The sequence below is a fragment of the Sphaerodactylus townsendi genome, linkage group LG03 (assembly GCF_021028975.2).
Source record: "Sphaerodactylus townsendi isolate TG3544 linkage group LG03, MPM_Stown_v2.3, whole genome shotgun sequence".
NCBI lineage: Eukaryota > Metazoa > Chordata > Lepidosauria > Squamata > Sphaerodactylidae > Sphaerodactylus > Sphaerodactylus townsendi.
Window position 1 is genome coordinate 149018343 of NC_059427.1, and position 15245 is coordinate 149033587.

A 15245-nucleotide genomic window follows, 5' to 3' on the forward strand; every position below is an offset into this window, starting at 1 on the left:
CTGGATACATTCCAGTTTGCCTTCTCATGTAGCTGCATGGGCTCCTCCACACAAGTCCATGTGCCAAAGTGGTATGATTTGTGATCCAGAGAAGCCATTTTGGTGTGTGGCAAGGCAAGGGTCCCTTCTGATTGTCTAGCACAGCGATTCCCAACCAGGGTTCCGTGGTACCCTGGGGTGCCGTGAGCATGTCCCAGGGGTACTGCGGAAATGCTACTGACCCCCTCACTTTTGTGGTGTCTCCCACTGGCACCAGCAAGGATATGGAGCTGGCCCATGGGGCAGGGCCTTCCCACCCACCCCCGCCCCCCTGTGCTTCCTTTCATCCTGGGAGGGGAAGGTGGGGGGGTGACAAGCACGGGAACTGGGAGGGGAAGGTGGGGGAAGGATGGCAGAGGTACCGTGAGATATGGAGAGTGAGGTCAAGGGTACTGTGACGTCGAAAAGGTTGGAAAACACTGGTCTGGCAGAAGATCAGAAGTGAATATTGTTGCATAAGAAGCTGCAATTTTAATCATGATTTACAAAATATACATCATGTACACAGATAAATAAATTCTAGACAACCCTGGTGTGGTCTACTGTAGCCTCAGAATTTATAAGCCAGATAGGTCGTTCAGTGCTGCTGATGTGCAAAAATGAAAAATGAGGTCAACCTGGGAACTGCTGCCATGATTTGATTCGGTGGCTTTGTGGCTGCTCATCGCGAGGGTCAGAATAGTTACTGAGATAGACTGAACTCCACCACATGGAATAGCAGATGCAAAGCTAGGGCAGGCAACTTGATAGGAAGAGAGAGCTACCATCCAAACCTAATTAAAAAACAAAAACTTGAGAACTTTTATGCAGCCTGAAGTAGGAACTGCCATAGTATTATCTCTGAGAGGGCAGGTATCTGCTGTACTGTTACTCTGAGTGACAAAATACTGAAACGGAGGCTTGGCCTCCACAGGTTACTTTTGTGGGAAAAAACAGAAATGACTTCTGCCGTTTCCCCTTCCCACTGCAAATCTTCAAATCCCCCCATGCTGCTTCTGGGAGGGCACAAACCTTAATTCAGGTGCTATTTTGGGAAGGGGTAGAAAGTGGGGACAGTAAACCCTCTGTGGCCAGAAATCCCTTGCATCTGCCGAAACCCTATGTGGGATTTATGCCATTTTGCTAGACTGCTTTCCTGTGAACAGGGTTTCATTCACAGCTGTAAAATATAATTTTTGAGTTTTTTTTTAAAAAGAACTAAAAGAAGCAGCTTCTTGCTGACAGGATCAACACTGGTATTTCCCAGAAGCAGCAAGACAGGTGCATGGGGAGTGAAGGTAACTATAAAACCCCAATTAAGAGTCTTCCTTGGGATTCCGATGCCAACGATTCTTCCAGCTCACACTCATGTGGGTGCTGCATTTTTGAGCGACACTTGCATTTTACATTTTCTCCGTTCGAGAGCTTCTTGCCTTTTCCTCGCAATTTCTTCTTGAGAACACTTCCGACTTTGTTGCTCTGCAAAAGAAGATGCGCGTTAGAAGACTTACGCACCACGAATTGTGCAGCTTAGAACTACCGTGTTTCCCCGAATATAAGACAGTGTCTTATATAAATTTTTGCTCCCAAAGATGCGCTATGTCTTATTTTCAGGGGATGTCTTATTTTTCTGTGTTCTGTTTGTCGAGCATGCTTCCAAACAAAAACTTTGCTATGTCATACTTTCGGGGGATGCCTTATATTTTGCACTTCAGCAAAACCTCTACTATGTCTTATTTTTAGGGGATGTCTTATATTTGGGGAAACAGGGTAGCAGCCTTCACAGCCCGAAGACCAACAAAATTTGCCAATCTAAGGTACAGTACTGGCACAGAATAAAAGGTCTCCTTATACTCATAATAATGTAATATAACGCTCTTCCTCCAGCTGTAGGGCCCTGTGGGACCTTGGGGAGTTCCGCAGGGCCTGTAAAACCAAGCTGTTTCACCGGGCTTTTGGGGAGGCTGGCCGCTGAGTCCGCCCCTCTCTGTTGCCCTATCTGTCATCGGCAGCAGTGGCGTAGGAGGTTAAGAGCTCGTGTATCTAATCTGGAGGAACCGGGTTTGATTCCCCGCTCGGCCGCCTGAGCTGTGGAGGCTTATCTGGGGAATTCAGATTAGCCTGTACACTCCCACACACACCAGCTGGGGGACCTTGGGCTAGTCACAGCTTCTCGGAGCTCTCAGCCCCACCCACCTCACAGGGTGTTTGTTGTGAGGGGGGGAAGGGCAAGGAGATTGTAAACCCCTTTGAGTCTCCTGCAGGAGAGAAAGGGGGGATATAAATCCAAACTCTTCTTCTTCTTCTTATCTGAAAATTTGCCAGTCCCCTCCCGGGGTTTAGTACCGGACATCATTCACCTAATTAACTATGGAAAGGTTATTGCTGCTATTGTTTTTGTTATATTGATTGTTTTAATTGGGATTATTCGATTGTTTTAGTTGTAATGTATTGTGTTTGGTTGCCTGTAAACCGCCCTGAGCCCTTTGGGGGTAGGGCGGTCTAATAAAGCAAATAAATAATAATAACAACAACCATCATCATCATCATTCTGTTATCACCTGAGTCTGTATAAATGCAATTTCTTCCAAAAGTATGGATAGTTTTTATTACCGACAAGCTGTATGCGTGTGGGTAGACAGCCTCTTCAGGTAAGCAACCTTTTGGGTTCAAGTACTACCTGCAAAGATGTTGTAATGAAAGAGGAAGGGAGGGGGACAAGCAAAATTTGCCTTTGACTACACATGCTGGGTGCAAGCCTAGACTGAAGAAGAGAAGAAGAGTTTGGATTGATATCCCCCCCTTTTTCTCCTGTAGGAGACTCAAAGGGGCTTACAATCTCCTTGCCCTTCCCCCCTCACAACAAACACCCTGTGAGGTGGGTGGGGCTGAGAGAGCTCCTAAAAGCTGTGACTAGCCCAAGGTCACCCAGCTGGCATGTGTGGGAGTGCACAGGTTAATCTGAATTCCCCAGATAAGCCTCCACAGCTCAGGCGGCAGAGCAAACCCGGTTCCTCTGGATTAGAATGCACCTGGTCTTAACCACTATGCCACTGTTGCTCCTGAGGCTGAGGTGCCAAGGTGAACAGGATTTGAATAAAAATTACACCTTCCTGCCCACATGATGTTCAAATGTTCTTTGGGTTGGGATCTTTCCAGAAAGATCATAGTAACCCAGTTTTGGGGAAGGTCACGGCATAGTAGGGGGAAACACAGGTCCTGGATGCATGGAGGATGACGTCAGGATGACAGTTCCAAAACGGCATTGCTAAAAAAAGTCACCAAAGGCCAGAAATGGCCTGGAAGACAGTCTCACGCAGAATCATTTCAGTCATTTTTTCCCCTGACAGCTGGCCACAGCAGCACTCCCAATGTATAGAGGCCTCCACGGCCGCTTGGGTAGGAAGCCGCTCCTGCATTCTAAGCAAACCAGGCTTGCTGAGTTGTAATCGACCACACAGTTCTTGCTTAACAACATGCCAAAATATAGGCAACCGCCAAATTGCTGGAATTGCAATAATATTGTCATGTATCCATAGAGTAAATCCAAGCGTCTTGTTATACTTCCATTCATTCACATTTACTGGAAAATAAGTTCAAAGTATGGTGAAGCCGAGGTTCACTCACCATACCGCCAATAGGCACAGATATGTACTAAACGTGTCTGCCACCGAATGATATTTTTCAAATGCAGCATATAGAGGCAATAGAGCTTACATTGCGTCGTGTGAATGACACACAACCGTTGGACAACATTACACCCACTTTGTAGGACGCTGCTCCCAGGAACAAATATGTATATGAAAAAGCATGGTATGTAAACAAGAATTTGAATTTATACCCCACCTTTCTCTCCTGTAAGGAGACCCAAGGTGGCTTACAAGCTCCTTTCGTTTCCTCTCCCCACAACAGACACCTTGTGAGGTAGGTGGGACTGAGAGAGTTCAGAGAGAACTGTGACTAGCCCAAGGTCACCCAGCAGGAATGTAGGAGTGCGGAAACACATCTGGTTCACCAGATAAGCCTCTGCCACTCAGGTGGAGGAGTGGGGAATCATACCCAATTGTTCAGATTAGAATCCACCTGCTCTTAACCACTACACAGATGGAAATACTCAGTTTTCAGATCTCAAACCTGAAGATGGCTCGGTTTGGTCCCTCCTTTCTCGCAGTCATGCCTGCTTAGTGTCCCCCTCCTGCACACACACACACCTGTCAACACCTAGGTAGCCTGCCAAATTTGGGGAGAGTATCTATGTTGCATGCAGAATGTTTCAGGCACAATTTCTAGTTAAAAGGATAAGGTAGAAGATGAGGAGTTTGGATTTATATCCCACGTTTTCTCAAACGTAAGGAAACTCAAAAGCAGCTTACAAACTCCTTCTCCACAACAGCCACCTGTGGAGGTAGACGGGGCTGAGAGAGTTCTGAAGAACCGGAACTAGTCCAAGGTCACTCAGCAGGCTTTATGTGTAGGAGTAGGGAAAACAATCTTCTCACTGGAGAAGGATTTGCCACTCTTAACCACTACACTAGATGGGAGAGCAGATGCCATTAAGAACATAAGAACAAGCCAGCTGGATCAGACCAGAGTCGATCTAGTCCAGCACTCTGCTACTCGCAGTGGCCCACCAGATGCCTTTGGGAGCTCACATGCAGGATGTGAAAGCAATGGCCTTCTGCTGCTGCTGCTCCTGAGCACCTGGTCTGCTAAGGCATTTGCAATCTCAGATCAAGGAGGATCAACATTGGTAGCCATAAATCGACTTCTCCTCCATAAATCTGTCCAAGCCCTTTTTAAAGCTATCCAGGTTAGTGGCCATCACCACCTCCTGTGGCAGCATATTCCAAACACCAATCACACGTTGCGTGAAGAAGTGTTTCCTTTTATTAGTCCTAATTCTTCCCCCCAGCATTTTCAATGGATGCCCCCTGGTTCTAGTATTGCGAGAAAGAGAGAAAGATTTCTCTCTGTCAATCATATCCCCCCCTCAGACGTTTCCTCTCCAAACTAAAGAGTTTCAAATGCTGCAGCCTCTCCTCATAAGGAAGGTGCTCCAATCCTTCAATCATCCTCGTTGCCCTTCTCTGCACTCTTCTCTGCTGGTTCCAGAGACTAACTGAAAAGATTTAAAAATTGAAAAGCCCCACTTCTCAGCAGCCCCACCAGCCCCCACCAATCAGCAGCCCCAGGACAGGGAGAAAAAAAAAGAGAAAACCCCTGTTAAAAATACACTGTTTAAAAGATGTGGCTTTTGGAAAAGCCCTCTGAAAAGAAAACCAGAGCTCACTCAACCCTTTCTGGCCCACACCTCTTTTCCACTGCTACTCCTCTGCTGGTTCCAGAGACTAACTGATGATCTTGATAAACTAATTATCTGACTAATTGATGATCTTGATAAACTAATTATCTGATGACTCAGAATAAGGCAAGATCTATAGATCTATCTTATAACAGGACTGAGAATAATCTGAATATGTTTTAGAGATACCAACCTAAAAACATGTTATCAATTCTGACTAACTAGAGCTAGTGTGGTGTCATGGTTAACAGCAGGAGGACTCTAATCTGGAGAACCAGGTTCGATTCCCCATACCTCCACATGAGCATTGGAGTCTTAACTGGCAAACCAGATTTGCTTCTGCACTCCCACATTCCTGCTGGGGGACCTCGGGTTAGTCACCGCACTGAACAGTCTCAGCCCCAACCTCGCAGGGTGTTTGCTGTGAAGAAGAGAGGAAGGGACAGGAGTTTGTAAGCTGCCCTGAGTCTCCTTACAGAAAGGCAGGGAATAAATCCAAACTCCTCCTCTTCACTACTTTCGTTTGTCAGAAAATTCGTTTGTCAGAAAATTAAAGCTCATTCTTTCGATCTCTCGAGCAGCAGTGGCGTAGGAGGTTAAGAGCTCGTGTATCTTATCTGGAGGAACCGGGTTTGATTCCCAGCTCTGCCGCTTGAGCTGTGGAGGCTTATCTGGGGAATTCAGATTAGCCTGTACACTCCCACACACGCCAGCTGGGTGACCTTGGGCTAGTCACAGCTTCTTGGAGCTCTCTCAGCCCCACCTACCTCACAGGGTGTTTGTTGTGAGGGGGGAAGGGGAAGGAGATTGGAAGCCCCTTTGAGTCTCCTGCAGGAGAGAAAGGGGGGATATAAATCCAAACTCTTCTTCTTCTTCTTCTTCTTCTTTAAAACCCCACAACAACAGCACAGTGTTAAGAAACCTACCTGTTTCTGAGTGTGCAGAAGAGTCTGAGAAGTGCCTCTTAAAAGCGGTCTTTGGATCTGCTTGTACTGCTGTGTGCGGCAGGATGTTTGGTCCGTTCTTGCTTTCCCCCAAAGCCAAGGGGCCTCCACCTAGGCTCCCCCCGGTGATGCTGTTACGACCCAACATGAGGGCTTGGGAACTACCTGTCTTTTTGAAGGCGTATTTTGACTTTTCATTAGATGCTGGACTACAGCTACCGATGCTCTGTGTCCTCCCCACATTCCAAGGGGCGTTCTGCCAGGACGTGTTGTTAGTGTTCAGCGATATGTCTGACATTGGGATTGAGTCCATTCCAGAAGCTCCAGTTTTGTCAGACACCAAATTCGACCTGCACAGTTTCCCCGAATGGCTGTTCGCGCTCTTGTTTTTAAAGGACGCACAGCTGCGCTGAATGTAAGGGTCTGCAGAATTCTCATTCTTCAGTAGTGCCACAGCGGTAAGTGGAGCGTGCAAGGAAAAGGTTTTCCTGCTCTTCTGGGGTTGCGGGCAACTAGCTAGTCCTGGCTTCAGTCCCAGGAGGCTGGGATTCACCTCCGGCTTGGCAGCGCTCACCACGGCCAACGTAGCTTTCACATTCTCTTTCGCAACGTCTTGGCTCAGAGTACTTTTCTCCACGTGATCACACACTCGATACAACAAGTCGTCGTCCTCGCAGTTCGCCCCCCAAAGACTGTCGGATTCACAGAACAAGTCTAAAACTTCCTCCGAGAGTCGAGGCTCATTCCAGTCACCACACGACGGCGGGGGTTTCTTGGACGATCCTGTTTGACAGGGATCGGAAGAGGTTTGTCCAGCCACTTCCTGCTGGTTATTAGGCTTTGAGCTAGTGAAAGCAGTAAAGGTGTCACTGTAAATACTGGACGTGCTACTTCTGGATTTTCCAACAAGTGGTTTAGGGAGGTTAGGATGCACTGCAACAGGAGCAGCTTTTTTTGCAGGAACGCTCACACCCTTCAGCTGAGTAAACCCTTCTGTCACACTTTTATTTTCAGGCTTCACTGGAACAGAATTGCCCAACGAAGTTGTGTTCTGGCCACTTTTTGAAATGGAACTGATGTTGTTTTCTGAACGGAAATCACCCTGTGGAAGAACAGACTTCGGCACCCCTAATTCATGGCTTTGTTTTTGTAAAGCGAGTGATGCTGCAACGTCGCTCCGGGATTTTAAAAAGGCACAGCCAGGACTGTTCGGTCTGTCCAAATGTATTGTTTTCCCCATGGGTTTACAGCTGTCCTGAAAAGTACTAGGGGAGGCCTTTTGGGGAGGACCCATCAGTTCTGGATTTTGAGTGATCTGCATCACAAAAGAATCATCTGACAACAGGTCAGTGCCCCAGTCCTCCAAGTCATCGCTAACAATGTTACTAGAGACAGCCGTGTCCGTCGTAGGAATAGCTGCACTTTGAATGGTTTGTACAAGCACCTTTTTAGCTTTTTCACCCGTAACTGGTCCCCTACAGTTTAAAGCAGGAGCTGAGCTGTATCTTTGCGGAACACCTGCAGTCACAGAACCATGAGATCTTCCTGCTGTTTCCTTTGAGGTGAGCTCTTTTGCATTTTGGCTATCGTGAAAGCTGCTGTTCGAAGAACCCTGGCTCAACTCGCCGCTGAACTTCTGGGGAGAGCAATCAAAAAGGGCATTCAGTGCTACTTCTGCATCAAGATCTACGAGCTTCTGACTGTTATGTTCACAGTGCTCAGCTGTCTCCGCATTCTCCTTAACCACTCCAAAGGGCAACGCCGCATCCATCTGAGGACGTCTTCCAAGACGCTTCATCTGTGCATCGCCTTGACATTCGAGTGACACCTTTGCATCGGATGGAAGACGGGTACAATCATGGTAAGGAGCATCTTGCTCCTGGGTGGCCTCTGTTAGGTTTTTATCAAACTGTTTGGCCAATTTCATAAGCTCCTCCTCTTTGTTTTTCAGTCGAAGGCCTCTACATGAACAATCAGCAGGAGAAAAGGGGGGAAAGTTAGGAACGCAAAGAATTTTGAAAACGGCTTTTATAGCTACTGAAAAATGTGTGCGTGTTCATAGTACAATTCAAACAAGGCATCAATCTTCCTCTGAGCTGGTTAAATAAGATTCCAAAAGAGTATTCTTCCCTTTCTGCAAATCTATTCATGGCTTTGAACGATCTTGATTCTGGAGGAGCTTCCCAACATACCTTGTGTTATTCACTTTTGTTCTAGATCGCCCTTTTGCTATTCTAGGGGTACACGGAATCGCATCGTCTCCAATCCACATCCCAAGAAGTGATCCTTCATGGCAGAAAGGCTTTTCCTCCTGAAGAATAATCAAAATTAAAACTTGTGGAAACAACAAGAGATTCTTAGACGTGCACAGAGCTCACTGCCCAAGGATGGATGCAGCCACATTCTTCAGTGCGTTCAGGTAATTCTATTACATTACTTTGTAACTAGATTCACTGACTGTAGAAGCTGTATGCTGCTTTACTTAGCTAAACACACAAATAAGAGAATTCCATCTCGATTTCTAATAGAATTACCTGAACGCACTGAAGAAATTTCTGTTGAAAACGTGGACTAGCGCGCAACGCGTTCTGCGAAGGTGGCTGCGGTCGCCGTAGTTTCTTCATCACTTGCTGGAGCTGTTGCTGTCAACTACCACAACTCGTCTTAATATTTTTGATTCATTGAATTTTGGAGATACTGACTCTTTCTACTGACTGGAACGCAATATGACTATTGCAGGTTTCGTGCCTCATGGACCATGTTTATGACATGCTCTCATTATATGTGTGCTTATTACCTTTCTATCCAGTTAAATAACCACAATATATCTTTATGAATAATCTTTATGAACGGTTTATGAAGTATCTGTTGAAATTACACTCAAACTAACTGCTTATACCTCATTGCCTTGTATCCCTATATATACAGTCCTTGTTTTTTAGGCTTAGCTGGCCTCATATCTTTCAGTATTGGATGCATATTATGCCATTACCCTGGCATCTCCACTGCAAGCGGTTTGAAACAGGCGTGTCAAATAGCAAGCCACAAACTGGTTCTGAGAATATGGTTGCTACAAAGGTCAACATAAACATAAATTTCTTTAAAACTGGATCTGTAGTGGACAAACCCAAGAGTCAATTTTCCATACCGCATTGGAGGTTTTTCTCATTGTCCGTACGAGGTGGTAAAAACCACAGATATGTGATATGGCACAACAATACCCATATTATAACACGCCATGTGCCGGATTACATTTCAAGGAGACACCTATGAGTTTCCATTCAGTCCACGTATCAAGCTGTGTTCTGAAAGTCCCGCTGTATTTCTTTATTTGCAAATTGTTACTTCCAAGAAGCTCACAGCAACATACTTACTTCTCTCCCCTTCCATTTCATCCTCACAACAGTCCTGTGAGGTAGATTAGGTTAAGAGCTCCAGGTCATCTAGTGGGGACTTGAACCCAGGACTCGCAGATACGGGTCTGATACTCTAATCAGAACACTATGGTGGCTATACATGGTAACCCTGCCAGTCTCCGTGGCTTAAAAAGACTCAAGGCATTTGTGCAACAGCAGCATAATGTTTTGTGAAACTGCAGATGAACATCTGGTGGTTCTCCCTATTCTAAATATTTACCTGTTGGATTACCATGACCACTGATGGGAAGCCCCACCGCAGCCTTGGGAGGCATTTCAAGTCTGTCAGGGTATCAGTAGATCAAAAGATGAGTACTGATAAACAGCAACCCTGTTAATTCAATTACACTGGAACCTTGGTTTTCCTTGCCTTCGGTTTTCATCAATTTTTTTCAGTGAAAAATTTGTCTCGGTTTTCATTGATTTGCCTCGGTTTTCATTGATTTGCAGTAAGGTGCAGGGGTTTGTGGAGAAAAATCACCCGGACAAAGCTGTTGCAGGCCATGTCTGCAACTTGTTTAATGACAAGGTCTTGCCCCATTTCAGACAAATCTTACAGAGGCGTCGGAAACAGACCACTTTGGACAGCTTTCTGGTGCGACACTGATCCACTGGCTCGGAAGCTGGTCCTAGTGTTATTGTTTGTTACCGTTTTCAGCATTAAACACTATGTTTATTCACCAAAAATGTGTGTTTTTGGTATGTTTTTTTGGAGTGCCTAGAATAGATCAACTGGATTTACATTAATTCCTATGGAAAAGTTTGCCTCGGTTTTCATCGGACAGAATACCAACAAAAACCGAGGTTCCACTGTATTCTACCTCTCATATGAATAAGTTAGAAAAGATAACCAAGCTCCACAATGAATGTGGCACATGAATACGGCACAATGCCACAAAAATGAGCTGCACCCAGTTCACTAAGGCCGTTTCTGCACGGCCCTTTTATGGCGCCCTGGGGACGGCAAAAACGCCGTTCCCAGGGAGCCATTTGCACAGCACCGCCGGGAACACGCTGTTTCCCTTCCCTGTCCCACTCACCTTGTCCCCGTCGTCGGCCTGCTGGCCTCCGAAGCCCCTCCCTCACTGTCCTCCGACCCCTGCCCCCCCCCAAGCACACATCCACAACAGCAAATTACAACAATTATTACAGCTAACCATTTACATGAATGTTTGGCTTTCAGCTCATCCCTGATTAAGTAGGCCCTTGCGTTTTTTATACGCCAATGCACAGAACTTTGCTACCTGCTGGGAGATGGTTGCATCCTTGTCTTCCAACAGCATTTTCCTAATCTCTTGGTCAGGATCCTTTGCAATTATCAAGCTGTGTTGCACAAGCAGAGGTAAAATAAAGAGCTCTCTTTCTGCCTTACGCAGCATGCAGTGTAACAAGATATGTGTCATAGAATCAACGTCCCCAGAATTACAAACACATTTCTTCAAATGCCAAGGGGTTTTCCCAAATCTGCCTATAAGCATAGATGATGGAAATGCGTCAAACCGTGCTCTAGAAAAGGCCCATGCAAATATAAACCACAGATTGAATTCACAGAAGGAAGAAGCAAAATCCAGATTAAGTTTTTTTCACATTAAAGCTGCCAAGGTGAGGAAATGATTCTAGGTGCAGGCTGCCCTCCCCTGGCATCTACTGGTCAGATTTATAGTGGTATTGGAGATTCCTTTCCTAGCTATCATGGCAAAAAGCCATTAATAATAGTCCTGTGCTCCGTGAACTTCTGGAATTCATGTTTACAAATATACTTCATGGTATTTCACGCTTGAGCAGAGCTATCCATTTCTGATGCATTGGCCAGGCAAAATATGTATTGACAAAAATACGAAGGAATGTCTACCGTGGAGTTGCAAGACTTCAGAACAATGTTTGGGAGAATCGTGCGAGATCTAGCTCTATAATTCTCCTGCCAGTGCAATCGAAGGGTAATTGTGCAGCCTTGCTGAGCTACAGAAGAGGCGGACAGTATTTTACAAGCAAAATAGCCCTGAAAAGACAAGAGGTACCATTAGCTGGGCAGGGAATCTGTTACTGGCACAAATGCAAAATCACCTCCACAGTTTACATTCTATTCCTTTCCAAAGTGCCAGTGACCAAGTGCAGGACTGCAACTAGCAAAGTTGAGTAAAGAAAGGAAAAGTGAAGGAGGTAGCAAGAAACTGCAATGGAAATGGCTGATCTTTGGGCTAAATGCCTGTAAGGGTGTCAGCTGGGGGCATGGGATCCTTGCTTTGTCAAAGGATCAACTGGCTGTTGTGGATGTTCTGGGTTGTATGGTCACGGTCTGGTAGTGTTTGCTCCTGCCATTTCACCTGCATCTATGGCTGCCATCTTCAGAGGTGTGTCACAGTGAGTGCCTCTGAAGATGCCAGCTGTAGATGCGGGTGAAACGTTAGGAGCAAAAACTACCAGACCATAGTCACCCAGCTTGGAAAACCCACAGCAGCCAGATACTTGCTTTACTACTTGGCCAATAGAATGCTCTCAAGTGATAGCCGCTTATGCAAAAAAATTGGGGAGTGGGCCATACACACCCACTGTTGTGTGCTGGATTCAGATTTTGAAGCCTACCTAGACCACAATTGGGTTGGGGGGTCCCAACTTCAGACAGTATATGTGCAGCTTTACAGAGGGGAAACATGGCTATTTCGGCTCACGAAAAGGGTACTGGAGGAGAAGCTCCAACATGCAAGCTAAATCCAGCCCTGCAGTTTTTGGTAACATTAGTTCCCTGATGTTAGATGTGACACAGGTTGGGTTGGGGGGTCCCAGAACCAATTCATGTCACATGTATCATCTAGCTGAGCTCTTAGTGTGCTGGTAAATGCTGGCTAATGACGCTTGTCAGCGTATATTCAAAGTATAACTCTGCATGGAGTATCTGGTGCATATTCCATGGGCTGTTGGCTGAGATATGCACTTTTTTTTTTTCTGCGTGGACACCAAGTAGACGCTGAGATGATCATGGGAAGTCTCCCTAAGTCTGCACAGGGACTTGTGTCCTATTGAACCAGAAGGGGGCATTTATAGCAGGGCAACCTATGGTCCTCCAGATGTTCGTGGACTACAGTTCCCATTGATAGACCCAGAGCAAAGCTCTGCCACAGAGCAGAGCTCTGTCAGGTTAAAATAAACCACTTCCCAAAGATTCCTTTTTTCCAAAATTTTATTCATTCAAAACTGCAATTTCGGGAGATTTCCTGTGAGCTTCAGGGAGGCGTCTCAAAGCTCTATTGTTTGCAAACATTATTCATACCCTTCTTGAGCGTACACACCCTGTATCTTTACTCATTGGCTGGGGCGCTCCTGACACCCCCCCCCCCCCCCGCTTACTTTTACCTTCTCCCATATTTGGGCATGCTCTTTATGTCATACCTTCCCTTGTCCCGTACCAGAATGTGGACTGCTATATCAACCAAGCCTATTTTTCTCCCTGTTATCTCTCTTGGCTTCAACTTTTGCATTCTTTTAACCTTAGCAGTGAATTTACAGCTTCTTGCAAGAGCTAGTGTCTTGCTTAAATCTTACATTTCTCTAATATCCATAACAACACACATAATAAAATGGCTTGCCTTAATACACATATATATATATTCCTATCACCATCAGCTCCTGCCAGCATGGCCAATTGGCAAAGCTGACGGGAATCAAAGTCCATGATCATCTGGAGGGTCATAGGTAGGATACCCAATTTAGAGAATTGTCCTCTAGAGTCACTCAGAGGTTCAGTTGTGCTGACTGTGGCCTCCCAGAGATAAGAATGAAATCAACTGCCATCCATGCTTCCAAAGTTGTCGAGATGCATCTCCCACAGTGGCGTAGGAGGTTAAGAGCTCGTGTATCTAATCTGGATGAACCGGGTTTGATTCCCAGCTCTGCCGCCTGAGCTGTGGAGGCTTATCTGGGGAATTCAGATTAGCCTGGGCACTCCCACACACGCCAGCTGGGTGACCTTGGGCTAGTCACAGCTTCTCGGAGCTCTCTCAGCCCCACCTACCTCACAGGGTGTTTGTTGTGAGGGGGGAAGGGCAAGGAGATTGTAAGCCCCTTTGAGTCTCCTGCAGGAGAGAAAAGGGGGATATAAATCCAAACTCTTCTTCTTCTTCTTCTCTGCATCTAATTTGGCTTATGTTTTTTAAGTAATTTCTCATTTTTATTTTATAAGGAGTAAAAGAGAACATTATTACAGAAAAAAGTGGGGCATGAAGCTGACTTAACATCTGCCACCATCTAAAACTTGCAGCATCAAGTATTGTCTAAAATTTTCAAATCTGAAAAGATCTAAATGTGACATTTGTTCTTATCCGTATGACCATTGTTGTCACTTATTGTCCCAGTCCATAATCTACAATAGTCCAAAAAGTCACTCAATTTCTTTCTGAATTTAGTAGGTGAGTTGCTATGAATCAAATATGTTTGGTTTGCCATGGACGCATGTTCTGTTAATTTGTTCGTCCCTTCTGTAGCATCTGGAGGCTGCTTGTTTTTAGTAAGTTCCGAGTTTCTCCACGAATTCTGAATCCCTCCTGTTATCTCTTTGCAGCTGTGGTCCACTCGTCTGGAGGAATGAACTATGGCGGCGGAAGTGCCCTTGGTCTTGGGACAGGGCTGGGTCTGGCTGGCGGAACAGGCCTTGGCTATGGAGGCGGCCTCAGCGTTGGCGGAAGCGGCTTCAGCACCAGCAGTGGGCGGGGGTCAGCCGGGAACATGGGATCAACCAGGGGAGCCACGTCCAGTATGAAAATTGTGTCCAAAACCTCCACATCCAGAAAGAGTTACCAGAGCTAAAAACTTCAGCTAAGATCAGGGTTGCAATGTAGATGGGATGCCAGCAGACACATGGATTAGAATTCATTCGGCACCACATTCCCATAAAGTCTGTAGGATGAGGACCTGATTTAGGTAGGTTAGCAGGGTTACTGCACCGTTCTCCGCCATCCACCCTTTACTTCCTGAAACCAATTCTCCTTGCATGGCTTTTTCCAGGAGGGTTCTAAGACCAGAAGGAAACTCTGCCAAGAAAAAATGATGCAAGGGAGAAGAGATTTCTGGGAGAGGAAGGTACCATTGTGGGAAGGGTTGCGTCCTCCTACTCACCCGTGCTGCCCTTTTAATAGTCCCCCTTCCAACTTTATAAGGAATTTGGCATGGCCTGTATTCCAACCCTCTGACTGTGCTGCCGTCACGTCCAACTTCCCCCGCCAACCCTGACCTGCAGACTCCATACACTTCCTCACAACTCATTCCCATAATCTGCTTATGCTGATCAGCACCCTGTTTTCATACTGCCAGAATCATTCATTGGACCAAGTATAATTCAAAGCCCTCCTCCCTTATGTACCTTTTGGGTGACCTTGAGCAAGATCGTGGTCTGAGTTCCCCACCTCACAGAATTGTTGTTGTCATTTGTGAGATAATGATGGTTGTAACTTGTAGAAATAACTACTGGCAATGAAAAATTGGCTTTTTGGTTGACCTGTGAAATCTATTCATACTGAATTTTGGCTTTTTTCCATTCACCGCTATGTCAAGGAGACCAATCATTTGTAAAAG

The 15245-nt window shown here is 45.9% G+C and overlaps 1 protein-coding gene across 1 annotated transcript; it reads right to left on the reverse strand.

Moving 5' to 3' along the window:
- Window positions 1-481: 481 nt before the first annotated feature.
- Window positions 482-8653, reverse strand: ETAA1 (ETAA1 activator of ATR kinase). Its single transcript, XM_048489869.1, has 3 exons — window positions 8457-8653; window positions 6247-8225; window positions 482-1497 (listed from the first exon to the last, which is right to left on the reverse strand). Exons 1-3 carry the CDS (start codon window positions 8534-8536, stop codon window positions 1385-1387), a joined length of 2172 nt encoding a protein of 723 aa, XP_048345826.1. The 5' UTR covers window positions 8537-8653; the 3' UTR covers window positions 482-1384.
- Window positions 8654-15245: the final 6592 nt, after the last annotated feature.